The following is a 21,880-nucleotide window of genomic DNA, read 5'->3' as shown; positions in this document are numbered from 1 at the left end:
TTTGATTTTGGTCCAACTATACGATTCTTCGTTTGTTTTTTGTTTCCATCGATTATTACCATATGCTGGCAGGACACTTTTTGTAAAAGAATAAATAGAATAGTTAAACAAAATATTTTCATCTAATTAATCTATATTTATAAATGCTGTATGATATCTTATTAAAAGGAACCATTTTACGACCCACCTGATATTTTTTTAAGTCAATCATTCTTCATATATTAGCTAGATTCTATATTTAGAAGTCCATGTTTTCTTATAGATGTTAGTTTCTACTTAAAATCCCTCTAAATTCTTGATACAGGCCAAATGTATAAAACAATTTGGCAACTGGTAAAAGGTTTAAAAATAGATGAATTGAACATGGCTGGATAAAGTACACTCATGACAAGTTTACAAGCAGACAATGATCCCATCATGGTGGAGATGTTTCAAGGTAGATGCTATAAAACACACAATGTACACAGGAGCTGGGAAGTACTGTCTTCAGCAGATCCAGTGGCACTAGTTTCCTGATCAGAATTCAGTAGGAGCCTTTAACCTGATGAGCCGCTTGATCCTCTCCTTGTCTGTGTTCTCCAACAAACCCTTAAGAACAATAGGATCAATACCATGAGCAAAAGATGGGGCATGTATTTCACAGATAAACACTTGTGCTAACAAAACATCAGGAACTACAAATATAACCTATTTTCTCCTGTTACATGAATAAATACTATAGGTGTGGAGAAGGGCTCCAACAAAAATGTTACCCCTAGGTGTCTGAATATATGGAGGGCCAATTAATAGAATTAATACTTTACGAGGCATCAAAATGGTTTCATTTACAGTCGGTGTGAGAGCATATCAGTCATTTTATAGTGCAGCTCAACCTATATAACAAATAAACATTTTAATCTGGTCTACAGATAATGCCAGAGTAAAATCATGTCACTGTACCAGTATGTAATACATTGAGATTGATAGATCCTCACCTTCCATACAATCTCATCAAAACATAAGCAGATTTTTCCATACTTATCCAAGAAAAGGCGTTCGGTTGGAGGCTTCCCGCATACGTCCTTTAGAGCTGAGGTTATAACAAAGATTGCTTCTGACACTTTAAAGTAAATAACATTGTATTAGAGACAATGTATAGATAGGAAATAGAAAGTTAGGCATGCTAGACTGGGGCCTTGGATCTCTCCAACACAGCTACAATCATTGTGCATCTCCGTTATCATCCATGTTATCACCAAACAGAGCTAAGAAATAAATTTTGTGCAAGATGTCGGCATTTGAAAGCATTATAAATTTATAAGCCTTTTCAGTAGTCAGACTTGGTTACTTTCTTATCAGCTTTACTTTATTGGACAAATGAAAACAAAACTTCATACCAGCAAGGGGGCTAAAATTGCTCAGGCCAGTTTGCAAAAAGGTTATATATTAATGAAGAGATATGAAAAGGCTGTAATACTTACAGGCAAGTTCATCATAATTATCCTTGCCAACAAGATATATGCTTACATCTCCAAGCACAGTGTAGACAATATAGACTGATCTGAGTGAGAAACAATCAAGTCATCAGTGGATCTGAATGTTAACCACAATCTGTCAAAATTAAGTAAACAATGGAAACTTTAAAGTGACCCTCTATCAGTTTCTTGCCAAAATAGAACTAACTTATTGTAGCCCAAATTCTGGGAATACAGTGAGTCACACAAAAAGGTTCCGCATCAATTCATCTTAGAAGAATAAATTTTTAAAATTTACAAGTTGCATTCTATCAAAAGTATGTGATTGCTTGAGTTCAAATTCTAAAACTTTGAATGCTGTGATAAACTTTTCTCACTCAAATTTGCAAGCACCAAGAGAAGACAGAGTGGGTACCAATGTAACTCATATCTTACAGATCCACGTCTAACTACCTAGACTAAATAGAGACAAGACGCTTGAATGCTTGAACATTTTTGTTTGAAACTGAAGGATGAAAAGACATCTAGATTCTAAGAAAGATACATGCCTTCTAGAACATGTTAATTTTTTTCATTGTATATGTTATGCTTACTACTTACTAGTTACTTCTGTACTTGATCACTAGAATGCAAGTAATCCACATTCTTTTTTTGGTATTGACCTATTGAGGTACCTTTATCACAAAACCTGGAGTGACGCTAGTAATTAATCAGGTAGCTTTCTTTAGCATATGTTTCTGAAATAATATGTTGGGTTGTCCATATTGCTACCTGATAATGCACAATGTATTTTTCAATCAACTGTGATGGATTATATACAATTGTTTTTTGCACCTACATTTTTTGGAGTTTCCTTGTTTACGTTGTTAACACTCAAGGATGTACATCACTAGATATGTTAAAGCTTCAACAGGGTTTTGTTTTGGTCCATTCACCAAATCAAAAAAGACAATCAAAGTATCAAACTAATTCTTACTGCGTGCGCAGTGGAGGGAATTGGTAGAAGATTGATTACATCCGTAGCTTTGTCAGTTAACTTTGACCTCTCATCTGTAGGAGTGATTGCCTACTGTTATTTCAAACCAGAAACTGTGGATACTTTCTGGTTTTTCAACTTTTGGTTTTTCACTTAAAAATTTATACAATTAAATGACATGTAAATTTAATTTAAACACGTGACTTATTTAAGTCACAGTTTTCCATCGTAAATTGTTAAGGGGTTTGTGTGAACATCACTTTTTTACCAATCAAACTCTTTTGACTTTTAAATTTCTAAAGGTGGAAGTGTATCTATTTATCTAGATTTCTCTGCTGATTGAGTTAAAGGCTGAGAGGTTCTGGTAGGAATAGAAAAGACAAAGGTATTTATCTAGATTGATAACCTTGTGTTACAATAATAGCGATGATACTTAAGTACTGCCGTATTTCATGTGAAAATGTCTTTTACCGTACACTTAACCATTTCAGCTAATTTTGTAAAGCATAGATTTAAGGATTAGTTGCAGTATCCCAATAGGTCATGGAACTTAGTAATACTTAAAACTGTTGATGTAGGTCTATATGACTATATGTAGTTTTAGACTTAGTGCTGAAAAACTGCAAATTGTATAATAATGTGCAGTTGATCCTTGGATAATTTATCAGCCCTCTGCATAAGTTCTAGAAAAAGAATTATGGACCGTCAGGAATGAACATGGTAAGACTAAAGAAAAATCTCTTATGAGGCGTCATGTAAATATCAAATAGAAAAAAATGAATTTTTTTTAGAAGTTTAATTAAATATCGATTGTGTTGAATATGTAATTTGGTGCAGAATCTCACATCTCAATGTGGTGGACTTATTCTAGGATATGTAATCAGGTCTTGCACAGAATTCTTATCACTGATCTGTCTCGGTTCTAGGATTAAGTAAAATGTACTCTGTGCACGTGTAACGTAGACCTAGCAGAACTAATATTTGAGTTCTAATTCTAGCAAAAAAAGAATACTACACTTAAAATAAGTGCACTTCGTGTACTTCCATCGGACAAAACTACAACAGTTAACTTGTATAAGGGATATTAGGTTCAAAAATATAAGTAGATCCATCTCGGACTTATGTAAATCCTTTTCAAGCCTCCAAACAATGAACTCTGCCGTCCAAGTCAATCAGCAATTGAACATTAATTTTCCAATCACTGCAACTGTTCTTGCACTATCCAGCCCAACTGTAGTTACGTCCTCTCCCACTCTTTCCCCGTCTCCTACTCAAATTATCCCCTGCAAACATTCTAAAGGTTTCATTCTATGCCTCTCTCCCCCTGTCGCCCACTCAAATTACTACTGCACACATTTCAACGGTAACAAGAATCAATGGTCTCTTTGGTAGCTAAACCATCAATTTCAGATCCCTCTGGCTTCATCTCATTCATGTTCTTTTATCTTCCATTATCTTCCAAATACCCATCAAATCGCCTTTGAAGAAAAAGTAGGTGCTATTAGGGTTTTCGGGACTCTATTATTGATAATCATATAGGTCGCTGGAGCATGGCAGGAGTACAAAATGGGCAATATAATAATACTATAATAGTGGTAAAAATTATATGGTGACAAGAATTGATGACTGAGAAGTCCAAGATAAGCATGGGAGAAAATAGCTATTTGTTGAGCCCTTTGTTAATCTGCTAATAAAAACAAAGTCTAAACACTACAGTCCTTCCATCATCAAGTTTACGAAATGATTATCATATTCAGATTGACCCATCTTCAACCAAATGGTTACTTTGCAATGAGAAAATTAGGGAACGAAAGGAAAAGTAATTGTTTAGTTAAGATGACTACGAGGGGAAGATGCCAATAATCATTCCTCAATAGTCATTATTTTCTCATACAATCTTCTTTCTTCATAAATTTTTTTTTATAATTTTTCATACCATTCTCCCCTCATTCCATTCCATCCAAGTAAACACAACCTAAGTATTTTTGCTAGAACGTGCATACTAAAGGTACGAGAAATGCTTTCTACTCTAAGTTGATCAAGTAAACTAACTTGATAATCAAATGAAAGTGTTATAATTCCCTTTCCGTGACCAAATAACAGATAAAGAGCAACACAACCAACAGGAAGGCGGTACCAAAAAAACATGACAATATATCCTTAGAGAAGGAAAGGGATCACGTACTTGTGACAAGCAACAAGGAGCTCCTCGTTCTTAATCCCCTTAAGGTTATCTGCTCCAAGTTTAACTAAAAAAGATCGCCAATGCAACCTTTCTTCAGCCGGTACACCATTAAACCTGCAAAATAACACCGATTCCAGCAATCAAACTACTCGGGATCTTTAACTAATCTAACTAATCCAATCAAATGTTCCTAGGCATGCTGTCAAGCAAAAAAAAAAACACCACATAGATAAACAAAGTAGCATAAATTCATTCAAGATCCTTAATTATGCACAAATTAATATCAATTCTCATCCCATTTCTCCTGTTTTTAGTAAGTAGAGCGCAGAGTAAATGATAAAGAAATAGATGGAATGGAATCTAGCCACACAAGTAACTGAAACTACGTCCACGATAATAACATACACTAGAAGGGGGGAGGGAGAGAGGGGGAGAGAGAGAGAGGGAGAGATGGGAGAGAGTACCGTTCGACGAGAATATTGCCCTCGGGATTGGCGATGAGAACAGCCAGCAACATTTTTTCAGATCTTCTGTATCACCGGAAGCAATGACCTTTTAAAATTCAGACAGATGCTATGATACTTGCTTCGTCTGAGTTCTAATTATTTAATGGACTGAATACCAAAACTGTATTTTTGTGTAACCGGATTTTGAGCCTTTTAGTTTTTTATGATAATCATGATTAATCGGGACAGGAATCGAAATTAATTTAATATTGTTTTAAAATTATATGTAATTATTAATATCATATATTATAGATTTATCGTCTTATAAAGTCTAAATAGTATAAATTTATATATCACAAATATATTGCCTATTATATGTATAGAAAATATTATTAGTATAGTTTTATACGTATTTTTAAGTTATCACAAAAAATATTACATCTTTTTTATTTTTAGTTTTTAGTTAAGTTAAATTTTAAAATTTCAAATTTAAAAAAAAGAAAAAAAATTAATTTTTAAACTTGACCGACTTTTTACCGACTTCTGAGCGATTATACCAATGATTTTTGACCGATTAATACGATTTTCCATAAAAATGATTTTTAACCCGATTAACGCTTAATCGAGACGGAACTCGCTTGAACAACGATTAATCGGTGATTAATTCCGATTAATCGCCGACTTTTAGAACACTGCCAATACAGGTTAATCCGCGTTATAATATTTTTTACATTTTTCAAAAGTAAAAATTAAATTTATGATTTTTTAAAATAATAATTAAATTATTATAATAATATATAAATTAGTTATAGCAATGTTTTTTAAATTTAAAAATTAAATTAATAACTAAATTGTTATATATATTGTTAATATATACTCCATCTGTCCCTCTCATTTCTTAACGGTTACTATTTTGGGATGTCCCTCTTATTTCTTTACGTTACTATAAATAGTAAGTTTTTCTCATCATTACACCCACTATCTTCCCCTACTATCTCATATTTAACAATAAAAACTACTATTACACCCACTACTTGTCTTTCCTCCACTATCTCAAATCCATTATTAAATATTGGTAGGTCCCACCACTTTACCCACTTTTCATCTAATTTTACTCATTTTTTATACATTGTCTTGGTCTCCGTGTTCCCCTCCAATGTAAACAATTGAGAGGGACGGAGGGAGTAACAATTTAATTAATCATGTTTTTTACTGTAAACAGGAACGCAAGACCATTGTATTGTACATCGGTTTCACAACTTGATGCATAGCCAAAGCGTCGGACAGTCCATTACCGTCTTCAACTATATTTAGAGATTAGTTGCGGAACAGTACATTGTTATTGTTATTATCATCTTGCATTTTCATTGTATGTGTATATACGATATGCAAGAGGGGTGCAAAACAAACACTATAATTGCCATAATCCTCTTCAACTATATTTAAGAACAAAGATTAACCAGATCAATAGAGGTGTAGCACGATGAAAGTTGTTGACTTCAAAATGGAGAAGAAGAATGATAATCGACGACGAACGAAATGGACAAACAATTACATAGATGTGCAGAACTATTGCATAGTCTGGAGTAATACATAAAACACAAAATCATAACCGATGTCATTAATTATAGCTGGTGGTCCGTATGTTATATAGTATATCTAACATTCACCCATTAAACATAATTTAAAAGTAATAAATGAAGAATAATAAGGACCGTTAGATTAAAATCAATAAATGGTTAAGATGTTGGTCTATAATGGTACAATGAAAAATGTAATCTATAAGGAACTTTACTCATGTTTTATAACATAATCTATTTTATAATATTTTTCACGCTAAACATGTATGATCTCCACGGTCTTCGATAGAAAAATAGTCTCCATTAAACTTAACACACACACTCTATATATAACCCGCTAATATACGACCAATTAATATTTGGATAAAAATATTTTCCTGCGTTTCCAAAAGTCACATAAATACCTCGGGCATTGTCACATTTTTTTCGATGTACAACAATGTGTTAAACTATTTCAACAAATCCGCGCGTAAGATATTCGCATCTGAAATTCGTACTTGTAATACAAATTTTTGTACCGAAAATATCATATCAAATGAAAAATTTTCATGTCTAATTGACATGTCATTTAAATTTGGAGCAAAGCGGTGAATAGCCTATTGGTAGATTATCTTCTATGATACGTGGTTCGAATCTCAGTCATCCAAAAAAATAAAATTTCATATTAAATATTTACTTGTAACATACATAAATCTAAATTTAAAAAAAAAAAGACGGGAGTCGCGAAGTAAAAGTAGTAAAACTAGATATACTTGAGTGATGTATACGTAGAGTAGAGCCGGTGTAAATGAATCGAACTTGGACCACTTTTATCAACTCAAACAAAATTTTATTGAATCGAATAATGTTTGATAACTTTATCGACAATTTTCTTGTTCAAATTAGAGTTCGCTAACAATCGAATCAACTACAACCGTTCACGAAAATATTGAACCGAACCGAATATGAACATCTCGTGAACAATATATATTTTTATAAAAATTTTAGGCTATCTTTAACTTTATTTAATGCAAAGAGTTAGCCTTTATATCATGAATATTATATATGATACAAAATACTATAATACAAACTAATTAAAAACCAATGCAATTAAGTCGAATGGTAACGGTTTTGGGACCGGGGATGGATCCCGAAATGGGCCTAGACAAAGTCTAAGTGGGGCCTAGTAGAGTCGGGGTGTGGCATAGTGGGATCATGGTGGGGCCAAGTTTTGCCTCTTAAGGCTATCTAGAGCCTGTCCAGGGCCTGTGCGGAGCCTTGGTGAGGCTCTAGCGAGCCCGGAGTGGATTGAGCGGGGGTGAGGGTGAGCCCAAGGTGGGTGATGACGTATGGGGGGTGGGTGATGTCGTTTAGGTATAATTTCTTTTGGTTTGTATTTTGATTTTTATTATGGTGGTTTGCATTTGAACAATTGCCATATTATAAATATAACAAACAGACTCGAACTTAACGAGCGAACTTGAGTCAACATCTTAATATTTTGATTTGATTTTTAGAGTTATCGGACAATAGGTGTTGTTCTAACTCGGGTATGATAAGATATCGAACCGAATTCATCAAACACGAACACCTAACGAATCGAGCGAGTTCAGCAAATAGCTCGGTTCGGTTAGAACTCATAGCTGTCGTGAAGCTTTGGGGGATGCCAAACTCCAATGTAGTACATATTGTTATTTTTTACTATTGCCATTGTTATTAGTAAATAGCAGTGTTCTAAATGTCGGCGATTAATCCCAATTAATTACCGATTAATCGCTGTTTGGTCGGCCACCGTCTCGATTAAGCGTTAATCGGTGAAAAAATTGTTTTTTTGAAAAATCGGTAAAAGACGGGATTAATCGGACAAAAGACGGTAAAATCGGAAAAAATTGGTAAAAAAATCGGTAAATCTAAAAAATTTAAAAATCATAGTTAAAAAATTTAAAAATTTAAAATTAGTTTTAAGACGCATTGTACTATTGTCTTATGGGATGAATTGACCTAAATATTTAGAAAATGGATATTTTGTGGATAAATTCATTGATTTTTTTAATTTATAGAATTATATGATTATAAATCTATTGTAAATATAAATATAAATATATTTATATTTATCTAGTTTAAAAAATAATATTAAATTGTTTCCGATTAATCACTCCGATTAATCCCCGATTATCCGATTAATCGCTAGACGGTGCCTTTGCTAACTAAGTCCGATTCCCGCTTTTTACAACACTGGTAAATAGTAACAAAGAAAACACAATATTGAAGGGAAATTATATATCAGCGATTAGTGCGGGAAGAGAGGGAGGGACAGTTATTTCTAAGACATTGTATTTGTACGTGTGTGCATGTTATGTTTCTCCATCCATCAAACATAAAAAAGGGGAGTATTATACCCAAATAATCTATTCATCCACAAACATCATTCTCAATCTCCATCTGCACCTCTGTTTTTCATCTCTTCTTTCTCACCTGCATTTGCTACATTGCGGTGGAGGTACCTTGCGGCGAACTGCTGCTGCTGTTCTTCTTCATGGTGGTGGTGGTGGTGGTGGTGGTGGTCGTAACGTGACATTTTGCCTATAATTTGTATCATTAAGGAGAAATTTTTAAATGGCTTTTAGAAGAAGGCAAATAATCACCAGGACGTCTACGTGCAAGGACGATGATGACGATGATGATCCTACCTCCTCTTCCTCCTCCTCCTCATCTCTCGCGGCTCAGGCCTTCATAGCGGCTCGCTCTGATTCTTCTTATTCTCCTCGATCACCTCAGGTGTTCATTTCTTGTCTTTACTAGTAATTTTTCTTTAAATGTGCGCGTTGTTTTTTTGCTGTCATTTTTTTTTAATTAGGAAATTATGAAGTTGTAATATTCGACAATCAAGGCCTTAGATTCTCATTTGCATTTGGTTAGAATGAATGGAATGTTGAATGAAGTGAAAGAAAGGATGCAAGAGAGGTCTCTGTGCTTGAGTATTTAAATTTCTGTCACTGACCTTAACGAAAGATAAAGAATCACGAAAAAAATAAGGTTTTGTGGGATTGAGTTTTGGTTTAAATCTACATGACAGGTTTCAAGGAAAAGAACAAGAATTATGGTTGTTTACTTACAAAGCTTATGAATTTCTGGCTAAATATCAGTTTTGAAGCTGTTTTAATCACTCCTTTATCTTCTGATATGTAAATGATAGGGGCCTACCTATGATTATAGATCATTAAAAACTACAAATGATCAAGCAGGAGGGTTCTGGAATGTTCTTGCAAGGACAGCTAAATCAGTTCTTGAAGAAGATACCAGTCCTAGACACTATTCGAGGCCTAATCAGATGGCATATAACTCTACTTACTTGACAAATGACCAGGTGAATACTTCTGTGTTTCTGACTATGATTTTGTTAACAAAATGTTAACAACTGATCATGATCATTAGTTCATTCACTAATGCGTAAGATTTCTATTAGATTGCGTTTGGGAACATGTATTTCATTTTAAATTTAATGCCCCGTCTTTTCTTTTGGGATATCAGTATTATCATTCACGTCTATCAAATGAGAGGTCGAAACCAGTGGACAATCCTTCTCTTCGGAAAGGCTTAGATGCACTGACATCCTCATTTAATCAATTTAGTGGTACCACTGGAAATGCCTTGGAGGTAAACATTTGAATCTCAGAAGATAGACCAATCAATTTTCTTGAGCTGTTATTTATTAGAGTCTTGTCATATATTAATTCTTTCAATGATGTACAGATCAAACTCCAAATAGTTTCTGAAGTCTAGAAACATAAACAATCTTGCACATATGTCTTCCTTTTCAGGAAGGTCGAAGTAAGGTGGAAAAGAAGTCTCCAGATATTCTTCAACAATCACGGAGTATGCAAATTAGGAGAAAAGGAAGCGATTTAGAGGGAAATAGTCAGGCATCAGGCATACCTAAGCAGGAACCACTGATAAACTCTGCACAACCACGGGTGCAGTCAAATCAACAAACTCAAATCAAGGCATCTCGCGATGTAAGATTTTCTAATGTGAAATTACGCTTTTTGCCTCCACAATTTTAGAGTCCAGAGCAGATTTTAACCAAGTAAATGGAAACCATCAGCAATGTTATTCGGGGCGTTCTGTAGTAAAATTTGCACTTAAATGCAATGGCCAGATCTATGTGGATCTAGTGCTTAGATGCTTAAGGAAGCACGATTAGAGTCTCTAATTTAGGATAGATCAGGTCCTTCTGTCAAGTTTACTCGTAGGCCTATCAGATGCAGCTATTTAGTAATTTATCTTGAGCACCACCAGCTTATTTCTCCTTTGCTAGGAAAACACGATAATAGAATTTATTTTGGTTTTATAGGTGGCAATGGCAACAGCTGCAAAGGCAAAACTACTACTTAGGGAGCTGAAAAATGTCAAATCAGATCTAGCTTTCTCTAAGCAACGGTGTGCTCAACTAGAAGAAGAAAATAAAATGCTAAGAGAGGCTTTTGACAAGGGTGATCACCCTGCTGACGATGACATGGTATATATGTACATGCTTTAGAGTTCGTGTTTTTTTCTTAACATACGGAGAATGTAGTTATGATTATTTATCTTAGATCTGGCTAATTATCGGCACTCTAACTCAAAAGATGAATCTTGAATGCTTTAACTTTCTTGTTATATGAGCTTCTAGGTAATATGCCATAGGCTAATAAATAATATTGAACATGGTATGTGTTGTGATCTCAGATTCGTCTTCAACTTGAGACACTTTTGGCAGAAAAGGCTCGTCTGGCCCATGAAAATTCTCTTTATGCTCGTGAGAATCGCTTCTTGAGGGAAGTTGTTGAATTTCACCAACTAACAATGCAGGATTTTGTGTATCTGGATGAAGGCGTTGAAGAGGTTTACCCCGTACCTGGTATCTCTAGAAGGCCTTCTCTTTCCCCACCATCACATCGATCCCCAACACCTGAGAGATCACCATCCAGAACCTCTATGGTTTCCAATAAAAGCTCCCTTGGTCCTTTACAGTTGCAAGCAGTAACAGAAGTAGTAGGGAATGAAGCCCCTCTAGATTCCACTAGTCCAGTTTCTTCTCCAGAAACTGCAACAGCAAAACCAAATACTTATTCTACCTAATTTTAATTATCCTTGTAGTATTACGAGTTATATAGTTTAGTTTATTTCTTAGGGATGGAGCATGCTTGACAGTTGCACTGGTATTTACCTTCCTTTTAGCAAATTCTGTGCATGATTGTTTGTTAACCTTCTGGTCAATTCTTGAAGTAAAAGAAGAGCTGCTCTTTCTCCGAAGGAATTTGATTGTTGACCCTCAATTTTGGCAAACTCATCATATCAAAGTCCTGGTAGAGAGTTCCAGGCCACTTGGATTACATTATCTAAACACTTTAAATCAACCTACACTGATCCGATGACTTGAAACATCTGGTTCTTTTTCAAATGAACACATAAACCCTAAATAATAGTTAGCATAAATCTGTCCCCCTTAAGTAGTTAATTGTACTCGCTGTGCATTTCAACTTTTTATCTTAAATTTATTTCAATTTTGCGCCTAGTGCCTCTGGTTGAATTTGGACGAAATCGATGAATTTCTCAATTTTTTTAAACAAAATGACTCTTCAATCACAAATCATAAAAGGGTCAGACTGTACAAAAGTATAAACATAAAGGGTTGAGTTGTACAAAGAACAAACATAAAGGATAAGGAAGTATGAGTTTTTATTTTAAGGGTTCATGTGTCAAAATAGACATAGTTAAGGGATCAAAGAGTTAAAACCCCTTTATAAATCATAAATAAAGTGTTTGCCAGGGCAATTGTGGAGCAATAGACTCTAGACTACATAGATGCAAGAGATTTAGATACTTTTTTTCTTTTTAATAACTTAAGACAGACATACTCACGGCTTGTCTTAGACAAGGTTCGAACCCTTGACATCCCGTAAAGAGAGCGAGAGAGATACCACTAAACCGATACTAATTATTAATACATTTTTTCATTCAAACTTTCGATCTAATAACAGGTTTTAACAGTGTACTATCCAGAAACAAACCTCCATTTTCTTAAAAGTACAGTAGCAATTTATGAATCCACAGATAATCGAATACAAAGAAATTGCAGCATCGACAATCAGAAGACAGTGAAGTAATTCTCAAAGTTTAATGCACCTAGTATCATCGGATTCAAAACAAATTAAAGAAACTAACATAAATACAATTTATAAATAGTAATACACAAACTTATCCTTTTTAATCATCAAAGATACAAGGATGAACATTTACTTATAGCACAGATATAGTGCAATATACAAATCAATTTACACTTGACTATTGTTTAAACCAACAAAAGTTGTACATCACTTCAGGTTACTACATGATGTGATGTTCAAGAGAAGTGTAATTCAGAGGAAGTCCTCACATGTAACATTTTTCTGAGATCCGGAGCAATTTCAGGATAGTTGAAAGAATAGACTCGTTGATCCATCGGCAAATGATCTTAGTTCTGCAGGTTTCACCAAAGCCCTGCATAGGGGACACGTTCTTTCTCTCTCGAACCTGAAATTTCAAAACAATCCGTCACTATATTTAATAAAGTTTATATAAGCATGAGATAATTATGGTCCATTTTTCACACAATCCAAAAGAAACAATGCTGGTGATGTGATCAATTCTTCTTTATTGTGTAGACATTCTAGAGAACCAAGCATTAGGTCTTCTGAAGATGTACTTAACTATTAAAGGCACATGTAACAGAGATCTAAATACAGGTAAAAAGCTTTATAACTAACCACTCAGAGACACAGTCTTCGCAAAATATGTGTTTACAACGTAGCAAGACTGGGGAGTGCATCTTTTCCTGGCAGATAGCACACAAATCTCCAGATTCACTGACCTGTATCAAGTGATAGCATAAGGGAAGTAATACTTCGACGACATACACAAGTAGGGATCAATGGCCATTGTCGCCAGAAAATTGATATTATAATTTTCTCCAGCAATCTGAATACTATATTAGATCCTCCAAGTTCTGTTAACTAGTAAATGTAAAGAAATTAAATACTGCTTTGTACTATAGTGTTCTTAGCTCCTATTTTCTACCATCAGCAGATTGATACCGTATAGAGAATTTTAGTATCATATTGAATTAGATAATGAAATAGCAACTAATTTGGGGAACAGAACATAAGTGGTCTTATCCGACAGAAGACAGTAGCACACCTGCTCAGATGTAGCATAAGTTCCATACTGAATCTCTGTGCGAGACAAAGCCCTCAAAGAAGCAAAGAGATATTGAACCTGAAAAAACTCATAGAAGGATATAGTAGAAATTATTTGACATTAGCTACCTAACTTTTTGTATTTCCAGAACAGATATAATTAATCAAGAGCAAAAATATATAAGACAAAGATCACTCTATATATATCAAATTAAACAATGGAGAATCATACCTTCTCGACAATAGATATGAGCTTAAAAGTCAAATACAGCCCAGCTATTATAGATGAAAAGAGGCTTCCATATTCCTTGTTTGAAAAGAAACGATACCAAACTGGAGCCGGAAGCAAAGCACGGTACAGCAGTACAAGATACTCGACCAGAGTCAACATTTGCCCCTTAAATATCAGTTTACAGTTAGAAAAGGAATAGAAACTATGAAGAGGTAAAATTTGTGCAGGATTATTTTTTTATGATATTTTACTCTTAGTTTGGGTGATGATAACATAATTACTTTTTGTTTCTTTGAACTTAGTTTATATTGCCTCACCTGCTTCCGGTATGTTCTACCCTTGCTATTTTTATAGCACATCAGTATAATGCACTTGATAACCATTGCTGCCTGACGAACCAATGCATCTGAGGGGAAAAGAAAACAAATTTTATGATCATATCATCTATTGAGTTGCGAATATACAAATTTCACCCGTCCTGGGAGAAACTGGGAACATGTTTGATGTGTTGAAAGAAAAAGCCTCTTATTTTGCAAAGAAACATAGCACCCATATTGTTTGGACCACATTTAATGCATCATTAGTACTCACTTATAGTCTCATCGCGGTAAGAAACCACCAATCAGATATGTCTACGGGTATGTAGAGTCAAAGTTATGATGATGAAATGCAAGTACAAATGCTGTTGCATTTCTACTATTGTCTCAAACATTCGACGAAGAAGGTCCACTAGATTCAAACTGAAGTTGATGTCTTTAGAACGTTGGTGGCGGCCAAAAGCAAGTAAAGCTTAACAAGGGTTAATCATAAAGAACAATGGGATGCAGTTATAGATTGAGAAGGCTCTCAAATAGTAATCACTGTTATCATTAGTGCTTAGACCTACTTATTTAAGAGGTCTTTTGCTCCTTTACTATGTAATGATTGTAAATCCACAGTTCCTGATTGTGACATAGATAATAACAAGAACTCACCATTCACCATAATGATGAAAATAGCATTCCAAAAGGGTGGATTAGCTTTTGGGGGAATCATAGCTAACGAATACCAAAGGTCAGTCCAATACCACCAATATACGATTGTCACATGTAGGATGAACACAAAAGAGATGCCAAATAAAGTTGAATATCTCCTCTCTCCCTGCAGACAGTAGTTACATCTAAGATTATTGTTTCAGTTTGTTGACACTTAAAAAGTTTATATAAACAAACTTGCTTGTAAAGGAATACGGGTAACTAATACACCTTTAGAGCTGTCTGCTTTCGTAGAATATCATTAGACTTGAACATAAAGGCAGCCACCCAGATTGTAAGAAGGAAGCCTGCAAGCCATTTTAATAATGGCGTAACCAATAGATTATTAGAAGATTATGTAAATATGCAAACAGATTCTATTTTACAACACTGGCTTTTGTAGGAAATATGTGAAACTCAGTGGCACAATTCTGAGAACATTTAAGTCAACAAAATGGCATAAGAGACCAAGCATAAAACTAAGCTAATAATTACTTGAAACGTTATCAAATAGGTCATTGAAAACAATACCTTGCAAATGCTGGCGAATGAAAACGAGTAACAAAAGCATAGAGAATGGAAGAGCTTGTTCAATCCATCTAGCAGCCTGATGTATATCATATCTCTGGTAAGAAGAATCTGTAGTATGATTAAGGGCAGCAGCATCCGTTGGTTGTGCATTGGGATTTGCATTCACAGGATCACGCTCAGTGGGTGAGGGATCAGTCGCAGAATTTGTATGAACATTCAAAGCTGCTGAGGCCAAAGACGCAACAGAAGCTGCTGTTGCAATTGAATGATCCAGTTCTTGATCACTGGCAGAGGCTGCTGTCGTTGAGGCAACATGGTGAACGACTGGTGAAGGCGAGGCACTTTGAATTGTCTGATTCTCCTCTTGCTCACCTGCACTGATAATCCTAATTGAAACTTCCCCATTGCTGCTACGGCTTGCATTGCTGAGTGTTGGAGACACCACCGGAACAGATTCTTCCAGGCGTGGAGCGGGTGCACTAATAGAATTATAATGAGGGTAATTGTGCAGAACACCAGAGTATTCCAAGAATGAGGACATGGGGGATCGAAAAAAGTTGGAAGCAGTAAAGCGGAAGGTGCTTCCTGGACTAGAACTAGCAGAAGAAGGGGAAGGAGGGGCGTCTGAACTATGACCAGATGCTTCCATTCTCAAACAAAGCCTAATCTCCAAAAATTTCAGCTATATTCAAGTCAGCCTAGATTAAGAGAGTAACAGAACAAACTGTTTCACAGCAGCAAGCATTGTTAGAATAAGGAAGCTGCTGTTATCAACTGTTTTCATTCAATACCTATTTATCTTCTTCTTCTTCAAAATCTGCAAGCATTCATGTTAGCAATATTATGAACTAGTCAGTAACAACCAGGCATCAAATTTTTCGATGGAAACAGAATAATGCAGAAAAATCATATACATTTGTTAAAGTATGGTATTGTGCATAGCTATAAACATTATTCCTCGTTATCCTAACATCGTAGCCTGGTGAATATCCATTTTCATTTTTGGGTCGAGAGTTGAAGTCTTATTCGATAATCAATACATAAACATACGGGCTATGAAAATATTTGACATGCACAAAATATAGTCAACATCAAAGAACATGTCTAATTATTCAGACATTTCGATATTAATACCTTAACCGTTTGTTGTTTTTCATCATATATACAGATAAAAAAACAACAAAACATCATTATGAAATACGAGGCCTACACGGTACAAGATTTCATGCATGCACAAAATATGTATATGAATGAGAAGAAATTAAGAAAAAGAAAATGGGGGTATTGAGGAAGCAAAGTGTAGAAAAAATACGTTGAAAAAATGGAGAGGTGAAGGGAGACGGAGATGAGACGTAGATGAAGGACCTTATTCGTCAGCACCCCCTTTCTGGCCCCAAAGCTAGACACAGAGCGGGAGACGGAGATAATATTTTTTTTGTTTTGTATTCGAGGGGTTTTCATGAATCGGTGAAATATTAATAATCCCTTGTAATATTTCTATATAATTGATTTTTAACCAATCAAACAAGATAGGTCATTTAGTAACAGAAAGTTTGTAAGATTTTTATAAGTATCAGAATTTTAGCATTTTCAACATATGCTAAAAAAAATAAAAAATACTCATGTATAATATATGTTGGAGAAATTAAGATTTTAGATTATAATTATATTATACTCTTGATATAATTTATGAATTCTGATGATAGGAGATTAATTGTTCATTATAATTAGAACTCAAATTATCCCTTTTGGATATAAAAATTTATTTTAGTGTAATTTATAGAGAAACTATGGGGAACATGAAATAGTTTGGAATGAGTAAATGTGGAGGAGGGTATATAGTGTTGTTGTGTATCTGACACTTGTGCGGGTTGAAGTGTGATAGGCGAATGTTTTATTATTTATTTATTAAATTTATTAAATTAATTAATTATGTTATTTAAATTTGAAAATTAAATTTAAAATCATTATTGTTTGAATATATATTATATATATTGTAACAGTTGAATCTGATTAGATTAAATTAAGGGCTTTTTTTATCCATAATCACGTTTTCAATCTTATTTTAAAAAATACTACCTTCTCCAATCTTATTTTCAAAAATACTATCTTCTCTAAAATATTTTCAAAAATACTGTGATTGAATATGCAACATATATGCAACTACAAATCCTGATTTCAAAGTTCTAATTTTCAAATGTCATTTTCAACCTCATCTTTGGAATCCATATATATATATCCATATATATAATATTACCCCACTACAAACCACTCTTAAAATACAAACTAAAAACTAAATATTTTTTTTGTAAAATTTCGTGGAAACATATCAAATATGGTATGCAAATTGATCGTTAAGAAATATAGAAAAATATGGTGAAGTCAGATTTTAAAAAAAGTTTACCAATTAACGGGAAAAATTATTTTAAAAAACAGGGGAATAGGCAGGATTGTGTGCAGATAATTCCCCTTAAATTAATTTGAATGCAAGAATAAATATATATATTTTGTAACAATTGAGAATTCATTATAAATATTTAATAAACACTGAGTTAAATATAATTTAATCAATAAATAAGAATCTTCACTTTCTTTTAACAACATTCAGAATAACCTCTTTGTCCTCTTTTTAGCACTTTAATTTTGCTAAGCATTTATTATTTTTATATATTAATTATTATATAAGGATATTTTTTGCGTTATTTTTAATGAAAAAAATATATTTTCTAGTAAGTTTAGTTTTTTTTGTTATTACTCTCTAGAGAATTATGGTTATTTTGATATTTTCTATTTTTTTTAGATATTAGTATTTTCTTAAGATAATTATTTTTAATAAAATTGGGTATTCCTTCTCATAGAAACAAGTAATTTTAAAATTTGAAAACTAAATTTTTTGAAAGTGGAAGAAATTATATGATCAACTTTCTTGAGCTTAGAAACATATTTTTATTTTAGGTGGTTTACATGTATGTAGCTACCTAGCTGACAAAAATAAATGATGAAACATTTATGAGTTAAACTTTTTCTGTCAGTGAGTATTTTGTAATTTTGTAAAAAGTGTTGAGTAATTTGTACAAAGTGTTGTCTTTATATGTCTTAGGTTAGTGTTGAGTAATTTGTACAAACTACAAAGTGTTGAGTAATTTGTAAGTGTTGTCTTACGTCTGTAATCTGTAAGGCCTTGTGTACTAGTTTATGCAACACCATCTTGTGCTACTGTGTTGGGGTTGCCATGTGCACTTATGGAGTAGTGGGATAAAACATCTTTCCATAAGTCTGCGACTCTATTTTTAAAACTTTATTTTTAAGATCTTTACAAAGTATAATAAATGATATCAGATTTATTGATGAGGGGTCTATTTAACATCTAGATATCAATAATATTTTTATCAGATTTATTGATGACTGGTCTGTTAAGCATCTAGATATCAATAATACTTTTCTGCCTGATATATTGAAAGAATCGTATATGTTTCCTCATGGATATGAGCAGGATATAATGCTCATAGTTATGTTTGTAAGCCAACCAGGTCTATTTATGGTCTGAGAGGAGCAGCTGGACAATATATTCATGAGTAAACATCTTGTTGAATTAGATTTTCAAGATTCTACTCAAGACTATTCTCTATTTATGAAGTGATGGTGTTTTTACGGCTATGGTTACTTCTGTAAATGATTTAGCAGGTGATGATTAAGACTTCTTTGTATCAGGTATTTGCTATTAAAGATCCTTGAGAACATTCTGTTTTATCAGTCTGCAACCCTATATCCTTATCAAACATTTTTTCTTTCAGGATCAGCTGCAAACATGTACATTCCTTCCAATAACCCTGAACATTCTTTCTGCCGCAACTTTATACATTCTTTCCATCAGTGAATAACCCTGGACATTTTTTCTGTTAGCCTGCAACCCTAAACATTCTCTTTTATGAATCAGCGTGCAACATATCTCTTTATCTTTGTGTCAGCTGCAACCTTATACATTCTTTCCTTCAACTGCAACCTTATACATTCTTTCCATCAACTAATAACTCTGAACATTATTTCTGTTAGCCTGCAACCCTAAACATTCTTTTTTATAAATCAGCGTGCAACGTACCCTATGTCTTTATCAAACATTCTTTCTGTCAAGTCTTATCAAACATTCTTTTTATTAAAAGTATTATCACCGTCAAGAGCATATCTCTTATTACTTTTACTGCTAGCGAAATATACAGATGATCAAATATTTTTTTGTGAGGGTCACAGTCATATTAAAAAATTGCTCTCATTTTGCAATAATTTTTTTAAAATTTATTTATTTATATAATCACAACTACAAAATTAATTTTTTAAAAACTAGTATTCATCTTTTAGTTTATGATATCAAAATTAGACCCAGAATTTTAACTTGATATTTGAGAACTTAAATTTAAATAAGATATTACATTTAATATTAATAGCTATAATTTTTGATGAAAATGAGATATAAAGAGATACTATTAATTAATTAGTATTTACATTTTAAGTGTATTATTTAGATTTTACTAAATCAATAAATTTTAACAAACCTTAAATTTTAGTAACTCCTACTTTTAGGTTTTCTTTTTCAAAATCTACACATGAAGCTATAAGTAAATGAAATCCATCAGAAAATATAGGTTAATTTAATGATGATAGATTTATAAATTAATTATTCTAAACATGTCAAATTATTGTGGCAAAGAAAAAGTCAAATTATTGAGGTTTTCTGTTTTTTTTTTTTTTTTGGTGTTCTCCTCGACTCAAAAAGCGTGTACTTTGGCAAAAGAAAGAATACTATATTTTTGACTTTTATACATAGTTTTAATTGAATTCGAGTAATTTGAAACAGAGAGTAGTATAAACTTTATACTACTCTCTGTTTCGAATTACTCGAATTCAATTAAAACTATGTATAAAAAAGAATAAGGATGGAAAAGTCTAAATTTCATGATCATTGTAAGTATCATTGTAAGTATTGAAGCCTGGAGGTCTAAGTGTTATGCAACCGCCACAACACACACTCTAATGTATAAACGCATGCATGATTCTGCAGGTCTTTTGATCAGGCGGTCACCAGAAGAAAACAAAAGGATCTATAATCTTATTTGATTCCCCCTGACCTCGTTACTTGTAGCTCACAGTAACAAACAAAATGCAACCTGCAGCAGACATTATTGTGTGCTAATAGAGTACTAGTGCTATTTTAGTTTACCACCCTGGTACCACTTTTTCATGCTTAATCCAGCTAGTACACTGTTTAAGCCATAGTTATAAGGTGCCATGTACCGCTATCCAGATTATTCGTATCCGATACGGGAGCGAACGCGAACGGAAACGTTCGGGGTCACAACCCAAATCGCCGGAAGTGACGACCAGCAAGAACACACTTCATTCTTGTTCTGAACAATAAATCCATGTCTATGTCATATGATAAGTAGTTTATTTTATCAATAAATGTGTACTTCTATTTGTTATTCAATATCTTTTTCCTTAAAAAAATTATAAATGTATAAATTATCAACTAAAATTGTATATTATAATGGAACATATATGATTATAGAATTCTTTTTAGAAGGATTAATCGTACACATACGTTCCGTCGTACCGGATTCACTAATACTAATGTTCCGCGTATCTGATTTCGTTCCCCGTTTCGAATCGAATCCTGTGTTATGTAGCTATGGTTTAAGCTTTCAAACCCTACAACACTAAATGTCCGAAGAAATCACGATGCATATACTTTGATGGTGTCCTTAAGTGAATTTCTAGTGAATTTAATTTCAACATTATATATTTTTTTTGAGTGTGATCATCTGTGTTAGAAGGTTATGTGTTTTATTCCTAACATCGGAATACAGATATATTAATGGTGTCCTTGAGTGAATTCCTCGTAGATTTCAGCGTTTTATATATTTTGAGTGTGATCATCTGCATTAATTAGAAGGGAACGTTGTATTTTATTCCTAACATCGGATTACAGATACTTTGACAAGGATGTAAGCTATTCTAATTCTAAGAATGTTTACTGTTCAAAGTAAAATTTTAAATGACAGACGTATTCACCAGCTACATGCCTGTACTTCTATTATAGTTTCTTCGACGCTAAGACTCAGTAGAGGATTCTGTCAGAGAGGATTTTTCTTCAAAACAAAAATGACAAATTCTGCTCTCTCAACTCTTAGCTGACAGAAACAGCTGTACTGCAAGATTCTTCAAAATGAGTCCTACACATTGCACTCAAAATGATCCATTAAGTCCTAAAAC

The 21,880-nt window shown here is 33.5% G+C and overlaps 3 protein-coding genes across 3 annotated transcripts; 1 reads left to right on the top strand and 2 right to left on the bottom strand.

The window, feature by feature from the left end:
* Window positions 1-334: 334 nt before the first annotated feature.
* LOC108216404 (uncharacterized) lies at window positions 335-5,251 on the bottom strand. Its single transcript, XM_017389156.2, has 5 exons — window positions 5,080-5,251; window positions 4,616-4,729; window positions 1,461-1,540; window positions 975-1,099; window positions 335-588 (listed from the first exon to the last, which is right to left on the bottom strand). The coding sequence occupies exons 1-5, from the start codon at window positions 5,130-5,132 to the stop codon at window positions 517-519; spliced, it is 444 nt and encodes a 147-aa protein (XP_017244645.1). The 5' UTR covers window positions 5,133-5,251; the 3' UTR covers window positions 335-516.
* Window positions 5,252-9,236: 3,985 nt separating this feature from the next.
* Window positions 9,237-11,913, top strand: LOC108217170 (uncharacterized). Its single transcript, XM_017390013.2, has 6 exons — window positions 9,237-9,398; window positions 9,817-9,987; window positions 10,152-10,277; window positions 10,442-10,636; window positions 10,975-11,139; window positions 11,349-11,913. The coding sequence occupies exons 1-6, from the start codon at window positions 9,237-9,239 to the stop codon at window positions 11,739-11,741; spliced, it is 1,212 nt and encodes a 403-aa protein (XP_017245502.1). The 3' UTR covers window positions 11,742-11,913.
* A 910-nt stretch (window positions 11,914-12,823) lies between these two features.
* On the bottom strand, window positions 12,824-17,071 carry LOC108217169 (uncharacterized). Its single transcript, XM_017390012.2, has 9 exons — window positions 16,926-17,071; window positions 15,614-16,430; window positions 15,314-15,390; window positions 15,044-15,209; window positions 14,387-14,475; window positions 14,070-14,234; window positions 13,839-13,916; window positions 13,409-13,512; window positions 12,824-13,175 (listed from the first exon to the last, which is right to left on the bottom strand). Exons 2-9 carry the CDS (start codon window positions 16,260-16,262, stop codon window positions 13,070-13,072), a joined length of 1,434 nt encoding a protein of 477 aa, XP_017245501.1. The 5' UTR covers window positions 16,263-16,430; window positions 16,926-17,071; the 3' UTR covers window positions 12,824-13,069.
* Between the last annotated feature and the right edge of the window lie 4,809 nt (window positions 17,072-21,880).

The sequence above is a fragment of the Daucus carota genome, chromosome 4, assembly GCF_001625215.2.
Source record: "Daucus carota subsp. sativus chromosome 4, DH1 v3.0, whole genome shotgun sequence".
Classification (NCBI taxonomy): domain Eukaryota; kingdom Viridiplantae; phylum Streptophyta; class Magnoliopsida; order Apiales; family Apiaceae; genus Daucus; species Daucus carota.
Note: the sequence above shows the minus strand (reverse complement) of the source record. Positions and strands in the feature narration are given on the sequence as shown.

Coding starts and splice junctions, on each gene's coding strand:
- LOC108216404 (XM_017389156.2), bottom strand. CDS start 5,132: ATGTTGCTGGCTGTTCTCATCGCCAATCCCGAGGGCAATATTCTCGTC. Junction 4,730..5,079: donor GGCAATATTCTCGTCGAACG/GTACTCTCTCCC, acceptor GTTATTTTGCAG/GTTTAATGGTGTACCGGCTG. Junction 1,541..4,615: donor CTCCTTGTTGCTTGTCACAA/GTACGTGATCCC, acceptor TTTCTCACTCAG/ATCAGTCTATATTGTCTACA.
- LOC108217170 (XM_017390013.2), top strand. CDS start 9,237: ATGGCTTTTAGAAGAAGGCAAATAATCACCAGGACGTCTACGTGCAAG. Junction 10,278..10,441: donor CCACTGGAAATGCCTTGGAG/GTAAACATTTGA, acceptor CTTCCTTTTCAG/GAAGGTCGAAGTAAGGTGGA. Junction 11,140..11,348: donor ACCCTGCTGACGATGACATG/GTATATATGTAC, acceptor TTGTGATCTCAG/ATTCGTCTTCAACTTGAGAC.
- LOC108217169 (XM_017390012.2), bottom strand. CDS start 16,262: ATGGAAGCATCTGGTCATAGTTCAGACGCCCCTCCTTCCCCTTCTTCT. Junction 15,391..15,613: donor CATTCGCCAGCATTTGCAAG/GTATTGTTTTCA, acceptor AATGGCTTGCAG/GCTTCCTTCTTACAATCTGG. Junction 15,210..15,313: donor GAAAGCAGACAGCTCTAAAG/GTGTATTAGTTA, acceptor TACTGTCTGCAG/GGAGAGAGGAGATATTCAAC.